The 25983-nt window shown below is 40.3% G+C and overlaps 1 protein-coding gene across 1 annotated transcript in view; it reads right to left on the bottom strand.

Annotated features, from left to right (window-relative positions):
* Positions 1–8944: 8944 nt before the first annotated feature.
* SLC17A8 (solute carrier family 17 member 8) overlaps positions 8945–25983 on the bottom strand; it is a 59714-nt gene continuing 42675 nt past the window's right edge. Inside the window, exons 10-12 of the mRNA XM_017976311.4 lie at positions 18372–18482; positions 12880–13007; positions 8945–11185 (exon numbers count right to left, since the gene is read on the bottom strand). Of these exons, the coding sequence (XP_017831800.2) occupies positions 10841–11185; positions 12880–13007; positions 18372–18482 (584 nt within the window). The 3' untranslated portion in view covers positions 8945–10840. The remainder of the gene's footprint in view (positions 11186–12879; positions 13008–18371; positions 18483–25983) is intronic.

Raw genomic sequence — 25983 nt, 5'->3', positions numbered from 1 at the left:
ACTCAAACTTTATTTCAAAAATCCCGACATCATGAGTGAACATAAGTATGGGGAGGGAGAGAGATAAGAAAAGAGAGAGGAAGAGAGAGGAGAAAAGAAAAGGAGAGAGCAGGAGAAGAAAGAGAAGGGAACAGGAAGGGAGAAAAGGGAACGGAAAGGGGAGTGAAGAAATAGAGATACTATTACCTTGGGTTATTCTTGTGTTTGAAGTGCTTTCAGGTCCTGGCATTTCAGTCATCTGTTCACTTCAAATGTAACTATGGAAGAAATGCACATGAAAGCCACTTGGAAATTGTTTTTCAGTCAGCTGCACTTTCACATTATCTGTTCTATTAATGTTGCTAGCAAATTTAAGCAGTTACTTACAGAAGGATATACCATATAGAAATGGAAAGTCAGCCCGGGCAAGGTGGCTCACACCGGTAATCCCAGCACTTTGGGAGGCGGAGGAGGGCAGATCACAAGGTGAGGAGTTCGAAATCAGTCTGGTCAACAGAGTGAAACCTCATCTCCACTAAAAATACAAAAAATTAGCCAGGCATGGTGATACGCACCTGTAATCTCAGCTACTCTTGAGGCTGAGGCAGGAGAATCACTAGGAGGCAGGGGTTGCAGTGAGCCAAGATCGCACCATTGCACTCCAGCCCTGGGGACAGTATGGGACTCTGTCTCAAAAAAAAAAAAAAGAAAAGAAGCAAAGAGGAAAGAAAGAGAAAGTCAGGTTAATTTTCCCTTGAAAATATCTCTTACAGGTGAAGTCAAGGTTTATAGTCAAGAACTTCATTACTACTATTTATAATGGTGAAAATGTAGAAACTCTCTAAAACATCTAACAACTGACATCTAAACATCTAACAACTGGTCTAGGTGGATACCATTTGGTCATTAAAATTGTGTTCCCATTGATGAGAATGTGGAGTAATTGGAACTCGAATTCATAAATGCTAAAAAAGTAAAATGGTACAAGCACTATGGAAAATTGCTTGGCAGTGTCTAATAAAGCTAAATATACACTTACCCTAGAATCCAGCAATTCTGCTCCTAAAGAAATAAAAACATGTTCACAAAAAGACAAGAATATTTATAGGAGCTTTATTTATAATACCCTCCCCACAAAAATTGGATACAACTCAAATGGCCATCAATAGAAGAATAAATAAACAAGTTTTGGTATACCCATACAATGTAATATGACATATCCTATTTAAAAATGAAGTACTAGAAACACAAAACATGTATCAATTTTTAAAATATTAACTGAAGGAAAGAAATAGAATTCAAAAGAGCTGATACTGTATGATTCCATTTGTAGGAAGCTTAAGTTCAGGCAAAATTAATCTACAATAATAGAAACCAGAACAGTGGTTACCACTGAGGAGTGTTTACACAGATATATGTATACGAAGGTAAAACTCAACCAAGCAGTAAACCTGATCTGTGCATTTTATGGTATGTAAATGTTTAAAAATTGTGTTCTCAAAGAATATTTAAATACATGAGGACTTACTATATATGGTTAAGTTCAAAAAGTAGGATAGAAAACTGTAGCTGTAGTATGATCCCAATTTTGTTTAAAAAAATGCATGTGTACAGCAAGCTTGTCCAACCTACAGTCTGTGGGCCCCATGTGGCCCAGGACAGCTTTGAATGTGGCCCAACACAAATTTATTAAAAAGTGAGTGTTTTTACAATTTTTTTTAGCTCATCAGCTATCATTAGTGTTACTGTATTTTATGTGTGGCCTTAGACAATTCTTCCAGTGTGGCCTAGGGAAGCCAAAAGATTGGACACCCCTGGCATAGAGAAAAGACTGGAGGCACAGATGCCTGAATTTTAGGAGTTATTCAATCTGAGGTTGGGCTCGGTGGCTCATGCCTGTAATTTCAGCGCTTTGAAAAGTGCTGAGGCAAGAGGATTGCTTGAGGAATTCAAGACCTATTAAATTTGCTGTAATACTAGAGTTATTTTTATTCCCTTCAATACATTTTTCTATAAATTGAAACTTTTCTAAAAGAAGCATATATTACATTTTTTAGGAAAAGAAGGGAGATGTTCTCCCTCATTTTTTTTCCCTCGACAAGGTCTTACTTTGTTGTCCAGGCTAGAGTGCAGTGGTACACTGCATTGTAGCCTCAAACTCCTAGGCACAAGCAATCCTCCTGCTTCAGCCTCCCAAATAGCTGAGACACAATCATGCATCACCATGCCCAGCTAATTTTTTAAATTTTGTGGTACAGATGAGTTCTCACTATGATGCCCAGGCTGGTCTCAAACTCCTGGCCTCAAGCCATCTACCTGCCTAGGCCTCCCAAGATGGGGCTATAAGTGTGATCCACCACACCCAGTTGGAAAAAGATTTTTTTTTAGGTTTTCTATAACAAGCCTTTTTTCCCATTTCCATCCTCTGAATCCTAGTCTATGCCCTCATTTCTAAATTAGTGTAATAGACTCCTAACTGATTTCCTAGACTCAAGATTCTCTCTAGCCCAATCTCATCCCCTCTGAATGTATCTTCCTGTTTTGAAACTAGAATTCTACTTTTGTCTCACGAATGCAGTATCGTTTCTTCTCTTTGAAATTCAGGTTTGCTCTATTCCCTTGATATCTGGTTTCCTCCAAGTACCTTTCTTCCTGTTTGTGTTGGTCTCTGTCTTTCAAATGGGAAACTTCCCCAAACTTTCTGGTATTCCCTCGCTGTCTGTTCATAAGTAAGAAGACAATAAAAAGCTCACCCTTGATTAAACACATGCCATTCAGGGTTTTTGTCATCACCACTATATTAAAACTGCCCCTGTTAAAGCAATCTCCCTGTTGCTAAATCCAATGGCTCACCGTCAGGCCTCACCTTCCTTGACCTAGCAGAAGCTTTGACACGTGGACCATGTTCTTCTCCACACCACACTTGGTTCACTTGGTCACAGGACACACCACTCTCTAGGGGTTTCATCACCCGCACTCCCTAGCTCCCTTTTTCTATCCTACTTGCTCCTACTCATCTTCCTGATGACTCTATGTTGGAATGTCCCCAGGGCTGAGTCATGTTCTTTGCACTGGAATCCTGACGATCTCATCTGGTCTCCTGACTTTACAGACCAACTATGTGATGTGATGGTGACTCACTAATGTACAGCTCCAGCTCTGACTTCTGGCCTGAATCCTAGTATTTCCACTGCCCACCTGACATTGCCACTGAGATATCAATAGGCAAGGAAAGCTTCAAAATCAAACAAGTCAAAATTCCTGGTTTGGGGACAGGACAAGACTTCCCCTGGTATTGTTCTGCTCCTCCCCAGTCTTCTGCCTCTCAGAAAATGTTTCCTCTTCCTTTGAAACATCTCCAGAACTGAATAGTTTAAGAGACTTAGTGTTCTTTAAATATGCCCATCATGTCCCTGCTTCAGGGCCTTTGCCCTTGCTTTTTCCTTTGCCTGGAACCCTTTTCCCCAAAATGCACTTGCTTCCTCACTGCCTTCAGTTCTCCACTCAAAGGTCACATTATCCCCGGACACTTGACCTAACACATCATCCATCATGTTCCCACCTCCTTACCTGGTTTTATGTTTGTTCTCAGCACTTAGCACTGACATACTGTGTCCGGGTTTTATTCATCAACAGTCTTATTTTTTGTGTCTTCCCCTAGAATATAAGCTCCATAAGAGCAGAGGACCTAGTTTGTTTACTTATTTTCTAGCCCTAGTGCCTAGAACATTAGATGCTCATTATCAATGCTAAATAATTGTTGAATTTAGTTAGGCATGGTGGCATGTGCCTGTAGTCCCAGCTAGTCAGGAGGCTGAGGTGGGAGAATCACTTGGGCCCAAGAGGTTGAGGCTGCAGTGAGCCATGATGGTGTCACTGCACTCCAGCCTAGATGGCAGAGTGAAATCCTGTCTCAAAAAAAAAAAAAAAAAGAAATTGTTGGATAAATAAGTAAATGAATGAATGAATTCATTTACTTGGGCAGTGCTTGGTGGGTAGGTCCCATAGGGAATGACTGGCAAGGACCAGTTTATTTTGATGGAGAAACCCCCAAATGCCAATAGCTATAAGTCCTTTTACTTTTCTGTGAGTTCCCACCACTCATCCCATGAATCCTATAATCTCCTGCCTAGGGAATATGATTCTGCCTGGCAGCATTTTGGAAGCTCAGCCTACAAAGGCAGCTGGAAGTTTTCATTGTTCAGTATGCAAACTTTTAATTACTTTCCCTGTGTTTAATAAGGTTCATTCATTCATGCATGCATTTGACAAATAATTACCAGGTGGCCATTGCCAGGCATCTTTAGACACTAGAGATACATCAGTAACCAAAAATGGACTAAACTCTTTAGCTTTTGGAGCCAATACTCAGCTATGATAGGTGTTCTTGAATCCAGTGTCCCCATCCAGAAAATGTACCTCCCGTTTTCCACTAGGTATGGGGAGGGGCAGTTTCTTGATTGAGCTGGTGAGAGAGAAATTCTGGGGTGATAACTACTTTCTTACATGCACTTTCAACAGCATTGCTAAATCTGGTAATGTTAACTTTCAACCAATCCTTATCTCTCAGTCCTCCTCCTCCAAGCCCACTCCACTCTCTTCACCTTGTCCTCCAGAGGGACCAGGTGCTGGCACCTTACATTTTAAAGCTTTCTTGGGTACAGTAACATGCAAGAGCTTTCTTCTTTTTCACTCAGTCCTGATTAAGTCAGTTAAGACTCATGCATCCTCATTCAGCCTTCCAAATGTGATTTTTCTCCCTCTTTCACTTTGTCCCTGCAAGTTTGTGTGTTTCTTTAATTTTAATTTTAGAAAGCAGATAGAAATGACTCTATTTAATGGGCCATGTTTAACAAGACAACCTGAGTGCCATCACCAGCATAATCTCCTTAAACCCCACTTCAGATTTTGAATATCATATTGGTTGAGCACCCAGTCTGTGCACATAATGTTTGGCTGGATAATGTTTGTTGTGTCTATACCTGGGATTCCTGGGAAAAAAATCAGTCCCTTGCAAACCAACACCCACTCAACACAAACACACTCAGTAAGCATTGGGTTCAACTTTTCTATCTTAGCTATATATGTAGTTAGGGAAATAGGGGAAATACAGAGGCCCGTGGTTCTGGAGTCCTACTGCCATCCAGCAGTTGATGAGAAGAGAGATCTCACACATTCATCTGGTTTTTCACCTGTCTCTATCTACTCAGGTCTAGAGTGAACTGTCAGGGCTCATTCCAACACTTTGATCATACTTCACTGAAATAACTGGGACACTTTGACTTTGAGAACACCACTGTCTGGAATTACTGCTAGTGAGGAGAAGCCATAGAGAACAGATTAAAGGTTAAGAATTAAGATTATGATTTAATTAAGATTAGATTAAAATATAGTCTTAATTAGACTTAGGGTTAAATAAAGAATTTAAAAATTAAGAATAAATTATTAGTCTTAATTAAGAATTAAGATTAATACATGGCCTTTAGGGACCTTACTTTAAATTTTGCTCTAAAATACCATTTACTTATTAATAAATGATTGGGAAGAAGAAATCATTAACCCTTTCTCATTGGGTTGCCTTGATAACTAAATGAGCTTATGTATGGAAAGGGCTTAGTATAAGGCCTGGGATACAGTACTAAATGTAATCTAACGGAAAAGTCAAGTTCCCTGCCTCTTCGGTTTGTCCCATGTGGTTATTAATTCAAGTTAGAATCAGGCAAGAACTATTTTATTCCAGGGAATTGGTATCTTTGAGGCTCCTGATCTTCTCTGGAGGAAACTCATGGCCCCTTTCCCTACAAAGATTTGCTCCTTATAACCTAGTTCAGATCTCTCAGAATGACACATAGCAGGTTTACATCATTTATGACAGTTGGGGTTAGAAAACTATTTCAACATGCTAAGTAAGAGCTCATAAGACCCTGAACCAAAGCTAGAGCTGAAGGGAAGGTGTAATTGATACCTGCTCAGCAATCTACATGTTTCCCTTTGTTTCCTAGCCACCCTTGAAGTTAGGTTGGGGCTATGTGGCTAATGTGGATGCCCTGGACGACCTCACCCTGCCGAACTCCACGGAGTCAGGGAGCAGGTCCTCCCCTGGGTAGTGGTGGGAGGAGAGGCCGGGCCTACATGCCTCTGAGGAGCCGCAGCCGGGACGACCTCTACGACCAAGACGACTCGAGGGACTTCCCACGCTCCCGGGAGCGCCCCTCTGCCGATCCCAGGTCCCACTACCACCGGACCCGAGACCCTCGGGACAACGGCTCCAGGTCTGGGGACCCCCCCTATGATGGGCGGCTACTGGAGGAGGCCGTGAGGAAGAAGGGGCCGGGGAGAGGAGGAGACCCTACAAGGAGGAGGAGGAGGAGGCCTACTACCCGCCCGCACCACCCCCGTACTCCGAGACCGACTCGCAGGCGTCCCGCGAGCGCAGGCTCAAGAAGAACTTGGCCCTGAGTGGGAAAGTTTAGTCGTCTGATCTGACGTTTTCTACGTAGCTTTTGTACTTTATTTTTTAATTTGAAGGAATACTGATGAAGCCCTACCATGCCCCGCCTGAGTCTAATAAAACGTATAAAACACACACACACACACACACACACACACACGAGGACTGGGACCAAAAGTGATTGCTTCCAAGTGAATCAGTAAAACCCAGTGTGCCTCCTTCTCCCTTTCATGGTGATATCAGAATTTATGTTTTCCCAATAATTTACTACAAGATGGTGAATGGAGAAAATACATTTTGGATACCTGAGTGACGTCTGGAACAAGCCTCCACTCTACCCGACCCCAACCAGCCCACATTCAACTTGTAACATAAGAGAGAACTAAACATTTGCTATATTAAACCACTGAGGTCTAAGTATAATTTATTACTACACTATCTCTAAGGAGGTAGATTAATTTGAAAGAACTTGTGAAGTTAAAATTAAAAGATATTTCAGTGTTTGTTAATGACAGACTAGTTAATTCAGACCAACCTTCCTAGGAAGGTTGAACCAAAAAAAGCTGAACTAGGAAAACTGAACCAAAAAAAAAAAATTACTTTTTAAAATTCTGCTCAAAAGCATTGGAAAGCCAACATGGTAGTGAAAAATTTCCAGGCTACCATTTTTCATCGGAGAGAAGATGAAAATTCAGAGAAGTGAGTCTGAGATTTGAGGCCACTTTTCTGCTGGGAGCATTTGTTAATTCTGACAAAGCCAGTGTTTGATGGCTGAGCAGTGTTTTTGATGGCCTGCTATGGGGACAAAAGTTGGACACCGGTAAAAACATTGTAGTGTGGGTTGGGACCCTGAAGTGCTATGCTCTAGCAGTAAGGGTGAACAGGAAGTAAAAGAGCCTTCACACATCCTGTTGTCCAGCTTCAAATCATCTGGGTGGCACAGGATACCTCAGGCCCTGCAACTGGACTAAGGTGATCCCAGGCTGTTAATACCCTTAAGCTCATGAAAGAAGCAAACAAAAGCCTCCCAGAAGGAAAGGTAAAGAAGAAGAAGAAGAAGAAGACGATGACGAAGATGAAGACAAGAAGAAGAAGAAGAAGAAGAAGAAAGAAAAGCAGCAGCAGCAGCATTATTTCAAGGCTAAAATTGCTACAATTATTTCTACAATTTTTCAAATGCAATATCTGATAAAATCAAAGAAAACCAAGCATAGATGCAGTTAAGATAGTATGAATAAGGACCAGCAAAATCAACAAAACAAAAAAAGAAAGAGAATAACATGGTCTCCAAATATTGGCACTGAGCAGACGTTAAAACAATTAGCTTACTATGTCTCAGAAAATAAAATACAGGATTAAAAATTTCAGCAGAGAGCTAAAAATATTTTTTAAAAGACATAGCAGAAATGAAAAAGAACCAATAAAAATCGTAGAACTGAAAATATAATCACCAACATTAAGAACACAATGGATGGATTTTTTACAGATTAGACCTCACTGAAGAGAGAGAGAAAGAACTGAAAAATTAGTCAGGAGAAGATATCCAGCATGACATATAAAGAGGCAATGCATTGGAAAATATAGAACAGGTGATCAGAGACCTATATACAGTCTAGAATACATTTAACTGAATGCCTAGAAAAACAGTAGAGAATGGAGCAAATGAAATATATTACGAGGTAATGGCTGAGAGTTTCCCAAGCTGACATAAGATATGGATCTACAGACCAAAAATTAAATTACATGAACTTGGCAGAGAAGAGAGAGAGAAGGAGAAAAAACTTTAAGTCCAGGATGACTTAAAGAATTCTTAGGAATTCTAGCTTGAGAAAAGGATTATGTGACTAACTGAGATAAGAAATAGAGAAAGAAAAACAGATTTATTGAGGTTGGGGGGAGGCAGGGTGAAATAGAAACAAACATAGTAGGTTCCAATTTTTGCTTGTTGAATTTAACATCCAGACATGGATAACAAATGGGCCATTATTTCTTTAATACTTATTTTTCTTGTCATATTAAGGAATTTCGAAAACGTTCATTGTTTGGAAAGAATCATCAGATCTTTCTTGTTTAAAGAACCCCACACCTACAGGCTTCCTTCCCTTCCTGCTGGAATCCATGGGTTGCACCCATGAGTTGACCTACAAATGGATATTTGCAGCAAAATGTACAATGATTCGTAAATGGCATCTGTCTGGTGTTAATATGTAATCATTCATCCATTGCAACCTACACAGAGAAAAACCCATCACAACCAAATAATTTTCTAGTTTTTAACACCATGAACCATGACTCCATTTAAAAAAAAAATACATATTATAAAGGCAAGTTATGGAAAAAAATGTAGATTTTCTGCACATGACACCAACTTCAAGCAATGTGATAAATACAACTTCGTGTCACAATATACAATACTACTACCTTAAGGATTATCATGAGTTTTTTAAATACAATTATTTGACTTAATTAACACACACACACAAAATAAAACACTGGCTATCATAAATCGCTAAATTTTTATTTCATATTTTACTTAGAAAACATCACAACTTTCACAATAAGTTCTGGGGATAATGGATAAAAATGACATAACATGTTTTCTTTTCAACTGAAAAGTCCAAAAATGTTAGAAGATGATAATGATAATGCCAACTATTTACTTGGGCATTTTCTGCATACTAGCAACTGTTCTATGAGGCTTGCATGGATTCACTCATTAAAGAGATTTGAAAATGTCTACTAACATAAATTGTATGCTAGTGACATAAGGAATATTATTTAATGAAGAGTCACAATTTTTCCCCAAGATTATTCCATTTATAAAATACACTATAACTTAGCTAGTATAACTGGGGACCAGAAATACATGTGGGAGAAATTAGAAAAAAAAAAAAACAAAAACAAAAAAAAAACCACTTTACATTGATAAACTACAAGTAAATCTATAATTTTTTCCATGTTATATTTTTCTTCTGAAAGTAGAAATAAAATTTTCAAAACCAATGAACAAGAAAATAATTTTAATTTCAAACAACCCTTTGGATGCCAACATTAACAATTTAAATATATCTAAAAGTATCCATGTAATTGCCTTATGCTATCAAAGGTAAATTTTTCAACACTAATTGTAGGTCTAATTGTCCCAGATGTTTTCACTCTAGTATTTCCCTGTATTACTACCACTACATTATTGTGATTTCCCTGAATATCATTCCAAATAGTCATTATGAATACATTTGATATAAAATCATAATTTTATATAATCTGATGAAACTTCCTAATACAACCTCCAGCTAAAAAAAAAAAAGGCTAGAGATATACATTTTTTTGAAATAGAAAATTCTTTCAGGAGAATTTTACGTAAGAAAAAACATTAACCTACTTCTTAAATTATTAAATGTCTTAAATGTTTATAAGTAATTTGGGACATCACTTAGCTGCATTCTTAACATTATGGAAGATTGAAACTTAATAGCCAATCTCTTCTTTACTGCTTCCAGCCATTTTGACTCTCAGATTTCTAAAAATGTGGCTCTCTTGCTTAGCTTTAAAAAAAAAAACCTATTTGAATCTCCGATGTAGTCTGCGACCCTCATTACTTTAAAAACTATGGAGTCACAGAACCATTTGACTCTTCAGATAACACAGGACACTAAAGGTCTTTGGATCCAGCCTCTCACACATTTGAATCCCCTCTGCCTCATCTACTGAAATGTTTCCCTTACCTGACACCTACAAAAATGGTGAATTACGCACAATTACTCCATTTTCAGTTTTCATCATTACAAATGTCTTCCCTACACTGAGTGGAAATCTTCTTTCCTAGAACTGCCACCTACTGGGGGCTTCAACAATCTCAGCACTGACTCTGACAGATGACCTTGGGCAAGTTCATATCTTGTTGCTTTAGTTTCCTTGGTGGTAAAATGGGATAAGAAATGTGTGTCATAAAGGTGCAGAGAATAAGAGTGTTTATACAGCACCTGCCACAATGTGGGGTTCATTGGGAATATGAGGCCCTCCTCTGCATGGCTACCTTAGAGATGTGGTGGCAGCTATTGTTTACATTCCTTCTGGCCAAATATCCCCATTTCCTTCTATGTTTCTTTGAACAACATGGTATTGTCTCCTTTTTCTTCTAGTCATTCCTTTCTGAATAAGTTCAGCTCTTTGAGAGAAGGGTCAACTGTCAATTCAAAAAATATGTATTACCAACTATTTTACCAACTGAGCACAGCTTTTTACCTATGCGTGTCATTGAAAGATAATATTTCTCTTTTCCCTGTCCCTGGTTAGATCTTCTCCCCTCCCCATATTTGGACCTCTGACAAGCCGGGCTACAAGAAAGGCAATAGGTTTGGATACTTTCTGGTTCTAAAGTAAGGAGAAGACAGAAGTGCCCCTCAGACATTAGGATGTAGCTGAGAAGTTTCTCTCTTCATTCTGGTAGAATGTTGGCTCTTCCTCATCAAGGATCGTTTCTCTCTGTCCTTGCCATTCCTTCTTCTGGACTTCACAATTCTGGGCAGTGGCTCCATAAGACATCTTCTTTCTGGGACTCGAAAGACTCTCATGGTTGAGTTCTGTCTCCTCGGCTAATTCATCCTGGTCAATGATTCCACATTTCTCCTCAGAGAGATTCTCTGGGTCAGCCCACTCCTGTTTCTCCCCAGAAGCAAAGACCCCATAGAAGATCACACCACTGTAGTGCACTAGGGCAGCTATGAGGAACACATTCTGCCATTCTTCACGGGTCTAAATAAGGAAATAAAGTGCCAATTATTTATGTTTTAACTAAAACCAGAGATTACCAGTATGTCCTGAAGGCCTCTGCTGGGAAAAAGCACCTGCCCATGTGGGAGGCAATGCTCCTCTGCTCCTTGGCGGGGAGGACATGTGTCAGAAGCACCATCTAGGATTCAAATCTAATTTAAAAGAAAATTTTCAAAAATGAAAGTTAAGGCCAGGCACAGTGGCTTATGCCTGTAATCCCAGCACTTTGGAAGGTCGAGGCAGATGGATCACAAGGTCAGGAGATGGAGACCGACCATCCTGGCCAACATGGTGAAATGCTGTCTGTATTAAGAATACAAAAATTAGCTGGGCATGGTGGTGCGTGCCTGTAGTCCCAGCTACTTGGGAGGCTGAGGCAGGAGAATTGCTTGAACTCAGGAGGCAGAGGTTGCAGTGAGCCCAGACTGTACCACTGCACTCCAGCTTGATGACAGAGCAAGACTCTGTCTCAAAAAAAAAAAAAAAGAAAGAAAGTTAAGACTACGATGATTATGAAAGTTAGACATGACAATAAATATGTATTTTTTAAATTTAGAAAATACATTTTAAAATAAACAACATATAAAAATATTAATACATGCAGCACCATTGCATAGCTTTTTGAATATGCAAATCAGGTTTCCTTTCACATAGTCAGCTAAATTAAACTTGTTTTAGGAACCCACCAGTTTAAATATCAGAAGTCTCCTTGCTTGTTGTTGGATACATAATAATATTTGAGCCATTAAAGTTCTCACCCTTGACTGACAGGAATTTTATTTATAATCTTATTTACAGTGTAAAAAACATATATCAAAAATAATGAGAATTTGTGTCTAAGACTGGGGGAAGATATCTTGGATTTAGTAGTCATCTTATCAATCCTATTATTTCATGAACAGAGAGGGAAAACATAAATTCTCTGGCTATAAAATCCTACCTTCCTTTTCTGTCAAAAAGTAGGAAAATTTATCTCACACTTTCTTCTGCAGGAAGCTCAAAAAACTTCTGAAGATGTATTTGTAATAGACAATCCAACTAAGAAAATAGTTGGGGAGAAAAATTCCATGGTATCAAAGAATTATTATTTGCAGAAAGCAGCATCTCGAGACGTTTCAATGACAAAGATAAAGAAATCACGTGGGCTGTGAGTGAACTCTGAATGGATCTTCCTCTACCACCCACCCGTGTCTAAAATCACGAAGGCTCAGTAACAACTGGGTGGGTTATTAACGTCCTGTTTATTTTATTGTTAACTAGGAAGTCAAACAGCACTCATCTTTGTATGCTGAAACATGCTAAGCAATGGATGGAAATAGGCTATCAACTTCAGTCACTGAGAATGAGAAAACAAACTTCAATAACTCATTTATCCCGGGTTGACTGCCTCAGTTTCTTCTTCGTGTCTCTAAACAGTTTCTATAGCCCACACCCTTCTTTCCAGACTTTTATTCCTCAATTGAGAAAACATAGAACAAAACAATTAGCCTTGGTGCCATTGATAAGCAATGATTTGAAAATCAGAAGAAGAAAGAAAGAAAAAAAAAGTTCAGCTGACTCAGTCAAGGTCAAGGACATACACATTTACACACTGCAGTAGACCCTTGAAATCCCAAGTTTGTGTAGTGCTCCAGTCCTCCGATACTGTAACCCACAGCCACAAAGGAGACCTTTACCTTGTGCCTGGTCATTGCACCGACAATGAGGGGACAGACCATTCCAGAAAGTGTTCCCACTCCATTTGAGATCCCCATGAGAATGCTGGCATAGCGGGGGGCAATGTCCAGGTGGTTGACATTAAAACCTACAGTGAAGTCAAAACCTCAAAATCAGTCAAGAACAGAATTCCAAATACACTTTGGAAAATACTCAGTTGCCCCAACTTTCACCAATCTGTTTGGTTTCCTCTAGCATATGACTGATGGATATTAGTTTCCAGTCCAAGAGAATTGGGTTCATGAGGCTGTGTTTGCACAAAGCAACACCAGTAAATAATGCTGGAATTGATTATCAATATCTATAATGAGCTCTCTCTACAAGGAGAATTATGGCATCTCTACCTTGTAGGTTCTGAATTCCAAAATACGGTGTTTGGTGCAATATTGAAAAGCCTAAAGCCTGAATCACATTTATGCAGAGTAAAGAATTACATAATCACATACAGTATGATTAGACCCAAATCTTGCCTCATAAAATTCCTGCTCCTACCCGACTCACTCTTAAAAGGCAGCCAAGAGTAATCCAACTTTATTGACCACATAACCACATTTGACACAATGAAAAGGGTACTTTTCAATGAGACATTTGCACAAACATTGGCAGAACCTTCTGTAATTTATGAAACACTTTCACACATCTACTTGATTTGCGTCTGTAAATCTGCACTTGAATCTTATTTCTACTATGTCAACAAGTAATTTGGGAACCTTTGTTTCTTCATCTCCAATATGAGGATAATATTACTACTCACTTCATAAAGATGCTATGATAGAGACTCAGGGGAAATAGGTATGTGAAGCCCTCAGCAAATATCAAAGCTATGCTAACTACCACTACTGCTACTACCGTCTGCTGCCACTGCCAAGTAACTCCCACTCTTTGAGGTCTTCTATCAAAAGATAATGCTGCTGGCCAGGCATGGTGGCTCACACCTATTATCTCACCACTTTGGGAGGCCAAGGCGGGCGAATCACCTGAGGTCAGTAGTTTGAGACCAGCCTGGCCAACGTGGCAAAACCCTGTCCCTACTAAAAATACAAAAATTGGCCAGGCATGGTGGCACATGCCTGTAATTCCAGCTACTTGGGAGGCTGAGACAGGAGAATCGCTCAAACCCAGGAGGCAGAGGTTGCAGTGAGCTGAGACTCTGCCACTGTACTCCAGCCTGGGTAACAGAGCAAGATTCCATCTAATAATAATAATAATGCTGAAAGTGGTAAAATTATAAGTCGCTGACTCACAATTAATCCATTTATCAGGAGGAATGAGTGGAGTGAGTGGGGAGGAGTGAAGGCAGGGAAAGCAAGTCTATAAAAGAGGAAGCTTAAGGCACTGTAAACCAACTTTGTCAATATATTCCAGGGGTACATGTTTGAGTCAGACAGACCTTGGTCTGGCAGCTTAATTGAGATGCAAGCCTAGACCAAGGATTTAAACTTCCTGAACTTCAGTTTTGTCATCTATACAATGAGATAACCATTCTTATAAAATTGTTGTAGGAATTAAGTTAAATAATGTATATTAACTACATGGTGTATAGACGTGAAAACCAACAGTCATGCTCTTTCCAGGTGGTTATCCATCCTTCTTGTTTCCTAGCATCTTCCCTGAACTAGCAAAGGGTCTGGCACATGGTAGTCACTCAATAAAGAATTGTTAAATTAATTACCAACTTCAGCTACTGAAATTATAGCAAGGGGTTGTAGGTTTTACTCATCTTTTTGTTTTTCTTTGCTTTGCTTTTTACTTCTCTATTCTCTGCAAAGAACCTGAAAATAGGATTTAAAACATTTTTTGGTCTAATCTGGCACATTGGTTGGTTGTTCATCTGGCACAAAAATACCTCCCTTCAGAGAGAATTTTTGGGAAAACTTCTTGGTAATAAACATACCTTCTCTTTCAGGTCAACGTGCCAAATGATCAGAATATAAAACAGTTGCAAGTTCATTAATCTTACTGTTGACTGGAATGTAATAAACACTTTATTAGAAAACAATCCGGAGATAAGAAGCAATTAATAAGATTGTTGAGTATCATGCTCTGATACAAAGCCTGGGCATCTGTGTTCAGCTAAAGATAATGTGGAAAAGCCATTTAGGTTTTAAGCTGCACAATCCTGGCATTTGGGTGGGGTGGGGGAATCACTGAGATACTGAAATATTGATAGATTTTTATAGTAGATGAAAAAAATTACCCACAAACTGAGAGAATCTGTCTTCTCTGTCCAGGACATTTCCCAAAACAGGCATCACTCATCCCTTTCCGATTTTTAACCTCATCTATCTCAGCAGTCTTGTCTATAATCAGCTCCTAAATTATGCCAGTCAGTCTTCCCTGGTGTCCATGTTTATTCCTTTAAAAGTGGCAGCGTAGATCCTGAGGAATTATTGCCCCCGTGGCCACAATCCTTCCCACAGTGTCATTCTTGGGACCAACAGACCTTTATTCTACTCCCAGCCACTCACTAGGCAAGTTAAATCACACTTTGGTTTCCCCACCAATAAAGTGAATACAGCAATACCCTTCTCATCAAGGTTGCAATGGGGATTGAATGAAATCATGTTTAAAAAGTGGCAAGCAAGCCAGGCATCATGGCTCACACCTGTAATCTTAATACTTTGAGAGGCTGAGGCAGGAGAATCACTTGAGGTTAGGAGTTTGAGACCAGCCTGGGCAATATTGTGAGACCCTGCCTCAAAATTTTTTTTTAAATAGCTGGGCGTGGTGACACATGCCTGTAGCCCCAGCCACTCAGGAGGCTGAGGCAGAAGGATCAGCTGAGCATGGGAGGTAAAGGCTGCAATGATCTGTGATAATGCCACTGCACTCCAGCCTGAGTGACAGAGCAAGACCCTATTTTTTTTCTGAGACAAAGTCTCGCTTTGTCACCCAGCCTGAAGTGCAGTGGTACAATCTTGGCTCGCTGCAACCTCTGCCTGCAAGGTTCTAGCTATTCTCATGCCTCAACCTCCCCAGTAGCTGAGACTACAGACACATACCACCACAATCAGCTAATTTTTGTATTTTTAGCAGACACGGGTTTCACCATGTTGGCCAGGCTAGTCTCGAACTCCTGATCTCAGGTGATCCACCTGCCTCAGCCTCCCAAAGTGCTGCGATTACAGGCATGAGCCACTGCACAAGGCAAGAGACCCTGTTTAAAAAAAAAAAAAAAGGCAGCTGCTGTGATTTAGAGTATTGGGTTTTTCTCCTACAGATTGTGACTTAATTGGCAATTGGGGCAAAGGAAGCACTATGAACCTGAACATTTCAGTATCTCTGGGAACAGGATATGGATCTCTTTTGCATCACAAAGTTATCAAGTAAAGGTGTTCCTCAGCATCCTACTGGAAGCAAGTCGTGATTGCTCTGCCGTTGCTACTCAAAGTGTGGACTCAGCAGCAGCAGCAGTGGCGGCCACGCTGGGGAGCCTGTAGAAATGCAGAATCTCAGGTCCCACCCTAGAGCTACCAAATTTCAGAATCTGCATTCTGAAATATCCTAGGGTGATTTCACATAACACTTTGAGAAGCACTGAGCTGGAGTGTGTACTAATAGAACAACATTGTTGAATACTTGTTAATTTTGTTATGCATCTGGCACTCTAAGAGCTTCAGATAAATAAAGGTAAGGTCTTAATTTGAATAAATATTTCCAGTAGAATGCAAACTTTATGAGAGTGAAATCTTTCATTTGTTCACTACAATACCCCCAGTGCTAAGAATAATGCCCAGCCCACAAGAAGTGTGAGGAGACGCATGAATGATCTCAGTTTGTCTCCCAGCAACCCCGTGAAGTTACTGTTTTATCCTCCAATCTCTAGATGAGAAGACTGAAGCTTGAGAGTTTTCATAATTTAGCAAAAAAATATTTTTTATAAATAGTAAGCAGTACAGAAGGCCTCAAACCCAGGTCTATGCATCTCTAAACCTAACTCCTTAGCTGCGAGTTACTTTTAATCTGGACTTTTACTTTATCTTCTAATTTAACCATTCATCGGCTTGATTTATTTTGATAGATACAAGCCCCTGTCTTAGGGCAGTTTAGACCAGAGGTTCCATATTTTTCTATTCTGGGACACTAATGCTCTATTTGATATTTAAGGCAGCCTGGAATAATGGAAGGAGCGCAGGCTTTGGGCCAGGCAGAACCGTTCTTTCATCCTTCTTTTGCCACCAACTGTGTGGCATTAGAAAAGTACCAAATTTTTCTGAGCTTTATTAAAATAGTGAAAAATCAGTAATGTAGTGACAGACTACTACTTGCTTCACAATGTTGTGAGATACATGCAACATATGTAAAACATTTTTAACCAATTTTTTATTTTTATTTTATTTACTTGTTTTTTTTCTTGAGACAGTGTCTTGCTCTGTCACCCCAGCTGGAGTGCAGTGGCACAAGCTCAGCTCGCTGCAACTTCCAACTCCCAGGCTCAAGCCATGTTCTCACCTCAACCTACTGAGTAGCTGAAACCGCAGGTGTGTGCCATCACACTCGGCTAACTTTTTGTATTTTTTGTAGAGATGGGGTTTTGCCATGCTGCCCAGGCTGGTCTCAAACTCCTGGGCTCAAGTGATCCACTTGTCTCAGTCTCCCAAAGTGCTGGGATTATATGTGTAAGCCACTGCACCCAGCCAATAACCGGGCAATGTTTTACAATGCTTTGAATATAGACAAACTACTAAATTTCACTCTTTCACCCAGTTTTGCATAAGAAGCTTCTGATATGATTGCACCCTGGCCTCTCTCACACATGCAGTAGACTGGTTTCTGCTTTTGTAAGATGGGGATCATAACAGCACTGATACTCACTAGGGTAGTTGCGAAAAAGACAGGGCTTAATATACACAGATGGCTTGGTCTGCAGCACAGAATCTGTGCTTGTTCATCGCTAGCTCACATCATCATTGTCATTATTCTTACCAGCTTTACCCTGTTCAGAAAATTACTTCCCCCTCTCTGGACCTGCATTTTCTTGTTTGGAAAATGAAAGCAATGAAGTAGACAAAAATCTAAAGAAGGTTTTCATTCTCAGAAAAACTTCTGATTTTATGACTGTAATGACACTAGCAGTTCTCTAGCGAAAGGTGAGGCTTGAAAAAGTCACAGGAGCCTCTGTTAGGTAGGGTGTCATGGTGCTGAGTGCGAAAGTCCACTTCACCCGGGACATATACTTGAGCCTCTGCTCATGTCTCAGAAGGGTCACCTGCACTTTGTGTCTTTTTCCATAACAAAGTAAGTAGTAAAACCACCTTAACTGGGCTCTCAAGCCCAGTTCTCAGTGATCTTACAAAATCACCTTCTCTAGATGACATTCTCTGGGTGATGGTCCTGCTCTCTGAGAATGGACTGGCTACTGAAAGCAGATGTTACAATATCCTCGTCCTTCCTTCTTGCTAGGACTTGTTGAATCTATAGTCAAGATCTGGAAACCCAAAGGACATGTTACCTGAAATAGCAAAGCCACTAAATCCTACAGCAAGCACCAGAAAGGAGATAGCCACCCCTTTGGTATGGGAAAAGCCAACGACCAGGAGTAAGGTTGCTTCCATGCCAAAACCTGCAAATGGAAAAAGCAAGGGGGAAAAAATGTCATTTTCATATCGGTCAACTGAAGTTCCTTTATTTATCAAATAAGAATGAATCTATATTTCTACAGACCTATGTTTGTTTATTTTACTTTAAGTTCTAGGATACATGTGCAGAATGTGCAGGTTTGTTACATAGGTATACATGTGCCATGATGGTTTGCTGCACCTATCAACTCACCATCTAGGTTTTAAGTCCCACATGCCTTAGGTATTTGTCCTAATGCTCTCCCTTTTCTTCCCCTTCAACAGACTCTGGTGTGTGATGTTCCCCTCCCTGTGTCCATGTGTTCTCACTGTTCATCTCCCACTTATGAGTGAGGACATGCAGTGTGTGGTTTTCTCTTCCTCCACAGACCCACATTCTGGTACAGTGCTTATAATGCTACCCAGGTCTTTCATGACTATATGACTATAGTAATATTCCATGGGTGTTCATGAACCTTCTAACATTATCCTGGTGCACCTTTAACACCACACGGTCACAATAGGTTCCAGTGATGCTCCTGGGATAAGGGTTGTTAATTATTAGTTAACATGGCAGCTGCCCCTGCCGTTGTTAAATACTAAAACTCTACTATATAACTGTGTTAATGATCCCCCTTTGACTAGTTAAGTTATGGCCTTTCCCATAAAAGTAAAATGACAACACTAATATTTATTGCCAAAAGCAACCAGAAAACTGTAGCAAATATCTGAAACAAAACATAGCACTTCACCACTTGTAAAGCATAAGTCAAAAGTTTTCTACTTCAGAAGTTCACAAAGCTCTCATGCCTCTTAAAAAACAACAACAAACAATACATGAGATTTTTGCACAGAAAATTTTGCAGAACAAAAGTACTTTCTGTTCCTTTCATTCAGAATAAGTAAGTCTAGCACAATTAAAAAAACAAAAAGGATGAGGAAATTATGAAGAAGTTCCTTCTCACCAGAAAAAAAAAGTTCAGCCAACAACAGACAGAAAAATGATATAAATATCATTTCCAAGTATATAGAGTGCCCTAGGAGGGGGAGAGACAATTAGTAGTGCTTCATTTGGAGACTATCAGCTGATTCCCGACATCTCCACACAATTTTCCTACAGTACCTCAAAGGCAACATGCCTAAATCAATTCTCTCTTCCCCTATTTTTTTTTTTTTTTTTTTTGAGATGGAGTCTTGTTCTTACCGCCCGGGCTGGAGTGCAATGGCACGATCTCGTCTCATTACAACTTCCACCTCCCAGGTTCAAGTGATTTTCCTGCCTCAGCCTCCCAGGTAGCTGGGATTACAGGCATGTGCCACCACACCCAGCTAATTTTGTATTTTTAGTAGAGTTGGGGTTTTGCCATGTTGGCCAGGCTGATTTCAAACTCCTGACCTCATGTGATCCACCCACTTCAGCCTCCCAAAGTGCTGGGCTCATAGGCGTGAGCCACCGCCCCCAGCCTCTTTCCCTATTTTTCACTCCTAAACAAACAAGGCAAACCACCAGCACCATGTGCTTTCCTCTTCTTCTCTAATCTTCTATCTTCTGTGTTTAGAACCCAGTCTGTAGAGTCAAACTGGTATGGATTCACTTTCCACTTCAAACTCGGTAATTGTGTGGCCTTGAACAAGTTACTACACCTCTTAGATTCCTCATCCAAAAGATGGAAATAATACCACAGCCTTGTAGGGTGCTGGAAGAGTAAATGAAATTGGTATATGAGGTACTGAGTGTGGCAAACGAGCACAGCTCAACAAATGGCAGCCAGAAGTCCAACGCAGAAACTTCGGAACTGCCTTGGACTTTTCCTCCTGCCTCAGCTTTCACATGCAAATCTGCAGGTTTGGCCTCAGAAATATCTGTCCTGTCCAACTGCCACTTTCCCCTCCTCTGTCACTGCTTTAGTCCCGGGCCCGGTGACCTCTTACCAGGACGACTACAATAAGCCACTTATTTTTCTTCTTTTTTTTTTTGAGATGGAGTCTCGCTCTGTCACCCAGACTGGAGTGCAGTGGTGCAATCTCAGCTCATTGCAACTTCTGCCTCCTGGGTTCAAGTGATTCTCCTGACTCAGCCTCCCCAGTAGCTGGGATTACAAGCACCCACCACCACACCTGGCTAATTTCTATATTTTTAATAGAAATCAGGTTTTGCCATGTTAGCCTGGCTGGTCTCGAACTCCTGACCTCAGGTGATCCACCCACTTTGGCCTCACAAAATGCTGGCCTGAGCCACCATGCCCAGCCACAACAAGCCACTTTGGTAGTCATCCCAACTCATCCTCCTCTGATGCATTCTCAATACCACTCTCTTTCTAAGCCACACACCCCATTAGTCGCTCCTGTGCTTAACGTGTTTGTCATGGGCTCCACATCATGAGTATAATGTTCTCCAATAAATCCCTCCTGCTTACTGAAAATTCCAGTTTCATCTTCTTCCAGCCCTCATCTCTGCTTACTGCCCCATTCCATAGGCAGCCCTCTGTGCTGTAGAGTTACTGCTCTATTAGCTGCTTTGTAACCACACAGTGTCTCGTGCCCATACATTGTTTCTTTATCTGGGATACTCTTCTTTCACTACCTTCTCTGTTTCTGGATAAATCTTACCATTTTTAAAGTCCAGATTAAACACTGTCTCCTCTAGAAAGCCTCCATAACAACCCTCTCCCTGCTCTCCACCAATGAAGTTGTCATCACCTTCTCATTATTTTATAGAACTTTTCAATATTTCTTCGTAATTTTTCATTTCTGTTTCTGCCTCTCCCACAAAACTGTATATTTAACACAGAGTCTGGCTAGCATGTAGTATGCACTCAATAAATAATTTTTAGCCAGACGTGGTGGTGCACACCTGAAATCCCAGCACTTTGGGAGGCCAAGGCAGGCAGATCACCTGAGGTCAGGAGTTTGAGACCAACCTGGGCAACATGGCAAAACTGCTTCTCTACTAAAACAATAAAAAATTAGCCAGGCACAGTGGCGTGTGCCTGTAATCCTAGCTACTTGGAAGGCTGAGGCGGGAGAATCACGTGAACCCAGGAGGCAGAGGTTGCAGTGAGCTGAGATTGCACCACTGCACTACAGCCTGGGCAATGGAGCGAGACTCTGTCTCTAAATAAATAAATAAATAACATTTAATGAATTAACGCAAAGGAAAGAAATGGGACCCAAAATCAAGAAAATAAGGTTCACAAGCTAAAGTACTTATCGCAAATGATAGTTTACTTATTAATACTTACCTTTTTGAACCTATTTCTTGAACACTACTATAAAGAAGGGCAAGAACTAATAATTGTTTTAAATGACTTCAAATTATAAGATGAAATATAACTAGAGAAGTCATACTTTTAAAACTATCAGCTTTAAACCATTGCTATTTGTTCTTCATTTTATTACAACATTTAAGATTACACATAGGGAAAAATTGCTAGTGTTTCATATTCTAACTATATGTGTTTTAGAAGTGGCTTATCCTAAATAACAAGGCATCTGGCTGAAACTTCTTTTAACACTCTCAACCCAAGCGTTGAGAGTGCAGAAAATTAATTCGCCCAAAGAATTAGAATGATGACATTGTGTAAAGAATAAAACTTAGAAATGATACATCAGTTCATCTGTAAGAAAAAAAAGAGTTTGGCCAAATAGTTAGCAGATTGCCAAAGGGAAAAGAGTATTTAAGAGCCTAAATGGTTTTTATTGACAGTTAAAATACTAGAGACAGGACTGTATGTTTCAGGAGCTCAAAGATAAAATATGTGCTTTACGGGTAATCAGGAGATCTTTAAAACTGAACTTATTTAGAGTTGCCAAGAGAAACAAAACTAGGACTTAAAGGCCTAAGAAATATTTTATTTCCTATTAAAACAGTCTGAAGTTCACATATGCAACTGATTCAGCCAGAATAGAATTTTTGACTTCAGTCACACTTTACACATTGTATAGAGGGGGCAGTACAAGAATTTGGCAACTGTCTTTAAGTATCATGGATGTGAGCCCTGATTCAGAATGAACTAGAATTGAACATCATGGCTTAAGGTGATCTTTTTTTGCTTTAAATGATTTTAATGGCATGTAAAAATCAATGGAGAGAAAAGATGTCAGGCTCCAAGATATGTGTCATCCTTCTCAGACGAGAAATGCCTTCTATATTTCTTATTAGGAAACCAAATCACCAACCAAAATTATCTGGAAGATCATACCATAGCTTCATCATTTCCAAATCAACCTGCATTCTTCATGATGGCACAAAACTTTGTTTTCATGTAGTTATCTCTGGTCTAGCATCTCTGTATTTAAGCAGAAAAAGTGGGACCATTACAGTCTTTTTTTAACATTTTGTTTTCTATCTAATAACTCACTGGTCCTACTATAACAAAATATAAAACAACATGAAAAGCCATGTGAAGAGGTAGTTTTTTTAAAGATGGGAGATGAGGCAGAAGATTCCACATATGCTTTCTAGTTTCTGCAGAAAGAAACTATTTCCTCTCAACAAGCACTTTGTCAGCAATTAAACATCTTTGAGAGTTCTCGTGACCACAACACAACATCATCACCACGAATTAAAGAGAAACAGCAGAGGTATTGGGGCAGAATTAAATAGAAACAAGACATTCCCACAAAATATGCTCAAGAATCTCTAATGCATCTGGGGTTAGAAGAGGTTGTGCAAATACTGTTTAAATCAAGAGGCTTCTTTGAAGTTGCAGGTTTAGAAGTACATGTTTTTGGCCAAGGGAAATACAATTGAATAGCAAATACTTGTTAAAAAACTCCTTGAAACACTTCTGTGTTTTTGTGTCTTGAACACTGGAGAAGAAAAGCAGCATTAACATTTGTTGAGAACTTTTTCTAGGTTAAACACTGCACTAGGTGCATTTATACATCGTTTCATTTAACTCTCATAACTATCCTCTGAAGTAAATACTATTATGTAGATTTTAAAGATGGGAAATGTTGGCCCCAAGAATTTAGAATTCGACACCCCTCTCTCCATCTCCATTGCCACCACATTTGTCCAAGCCACCATCTTCTCTAGACAGGACAACTGAAATCGTCTCCTACCTGGTCTCCCTTCTTTTACTCCTGTACCCTGCATGATTCCCCAGAATAAAAATAAGTAAATCAGACTGGGTGCAGTTACTCACCCCTGCAATCTCAGCAATTTGGGAGGCTGAGGCAGGCAGATTACTTGAGGTCAGGAGTTCGAAACCAGCCTGGCCAACATGGTGAAACCCCATCTCTACAAAAATACAAAAGATTAGCCAGGCATGGTGGCCCACACCTATGAACCCAGCTACTCAGGAGGCTGAGGCAGGAGAATCACTTGAACCCAAGAGGCAGAGGTTGCTGGGAGCTGAGATCACGCCACTGCACTCCAGCCTGGGCAATAGAGCAAAACTGTCTCAAAAAAAAAAATAATCAGATCATATCCATCCCATGCTTTACATCATCTGCATCTCAGTGTACTTCAAATAAAACCCAAGCTCTGCATGTGCGGACAAGGCCAGCCAAGATCTGACCCCAGACAAACATCCTGATCCCATCTCCTATAACTCAGCCATTCTGACTCCCCTTCCTTCTATTCTCACACATGCCACATTCCTGTCTGCCCCAGGGTCATTGCACATGCTAGTTCCTCTGCCTGAAATCTTTTCCTGAGAGAGCTGTAACAAGACAGCACAAAATGCATTGCCAATCTAGCCATGTGGACATATTCAGAGGGATTACTAGAGAATAGCATGGCTTTAAGGAAACAGAAGAGGAGAAGAATTGAACTTGATGTGTAGAGAGCACTGGGATGAGAGGTGAAGGTGAGAACTCACAGGGAAAGAGAAAGGGAATAGGCAAAGTCAGAAACAAAGATATGTTCAGCACTTGGGTGAGGGCTGTTCAGCTGGAACAGAATTTTATCATTAGCAGGGTGAGGCTTTGGCTACTGTATTAGTTTTCATTTTTTTCATTTTTTATTTTTGAATAGCGATGAGTTCTCACTATGTTGCCCTGGCTGATTCGAACCCCTGAGCTCAAGTGATCTGCCCACCTTGGCCTCCCAAAGTGCTAGGATTCCAGTCATAGGCCATTGCACCAGGTCTACCACTGTATTAGTTTTCATTTGCTGCTGTAATAAATTACCATAAACTTAGAGGCGCTATGGCAGAATCTCTTCTTGTCTTCTCCAGCTTCTAGGGTCTGCTTACATTCCTTGGCTTGTGGCTGCATCACTCTTGACGCCTGCCTCGACCATCACATTCTTCTTTGACTCTGACCCTCCTTCTTCCTTTTATAAGGATTATTGTGATTACATCAGGCCCACCCAGATAATGCAGGATAAACGCCCAACTCAAGAACATCAATTTAATCCCACCTGCAAAGTCCCTTTTGTCATGTGAGGAAATATATTCCCAGCTTCTGAGGATTGGGACTTGGATATTATTTTGCCTGCTACAGCTCCCTTGGAGAGGACTTGAATGCAATATCCCAGAGCTTCACCTCCTGCCCACAAGAGACAGCAGGCCTACATCTACTAACCCTCAGTCCCCTACAGGAAAGTTCAAGCTAAGGTCAGGCCCACACATCCCTGCCCGGGACCAGCAGTCAAGCAGCTGGGAGAACAGATGCCAACAGACTCTTAGGCTCTCTTCCCGAAATGCTGTGGGATCAGATTATGCCTGCTCCTGTGTCCCTTGTTATAGTCCTCACTTCTAAACTGGCCTGGCCTAGCTAATCTGTTAGAGCATGCGCAATCCGTCCCTTTCAATTTAATATGAGAATTGTGAGCTCTTATCCATAGGTGGCGCTATCCTCTACCTCCTGCCGCTCATCCTGATGATGGTCCTCTGGAGGGGTAGCAGCAAACTAAGAGCTTTGACAGTGGGCTCCGGCTAACCTGATACCTTGCAGGGATCTGCCACTTGAGCACGTCCCTTTATTTTACCTCTGTTTCCTCATTGCAAATTGCATATAGTAATAGTACCTGCTCCACATGGTGATTATGAAGATTAAATAAGATAATGTACGTAAAAGATTTAGCTTAGTGTCTAGCACATAAAGTATTCAATAAATGTTAATTTTAAAAGAAAAACAAAACTACGTTTTTTTAAAAAGCACTTGTGAACACTGTAGGGTTGACAATTACTTTCACCTACCTCTTTTGGGAAATCACCTAACATCCACTTTGTCTTTACAAAATTTAAAAATACAGCACCAGCTAAATAAACCAGGAAAGAGAAAGTGTATGTGTATGTGTGTGTGTGTGTGTGTGTGTGTGTGTGTGTGTGTGTGTATGTGTGGGTGCGTGCATAAATACCCTATGCACAAGCATAGGCTAGGAGGAAAGACTACTTTTATTCTGCTTCTTACCAAAACATATGGATAGGTAGAAAGGTAAGAAGGAGAGAAGGGAATAAACTACATAAGCAAACAATACATGTGGAGGGATGTATGGAAGGGTCCCAGCTCGCTGACCACTTGACAGCAGTGTGATGCGTAACAGTCAAGTAT

Source organism: Callithrix jacchus, chromosome 9 (genome assembly GCF_049354715.1).
Source record: "Callithrix jacchus isolate 240 chromosome 9, calJac240_pri, whole genome shotgun sequence".
NCBI classification, from domain to species: domain Eukaryota; kingdom Metazoa; phylum Chordata; class Mammalia; order Primates; family Cebidae; genus Callithrix; species Callithrix jacchus.
This window is presented reverse-complemented; position numbering and strand designations above follow the sequence as displayed.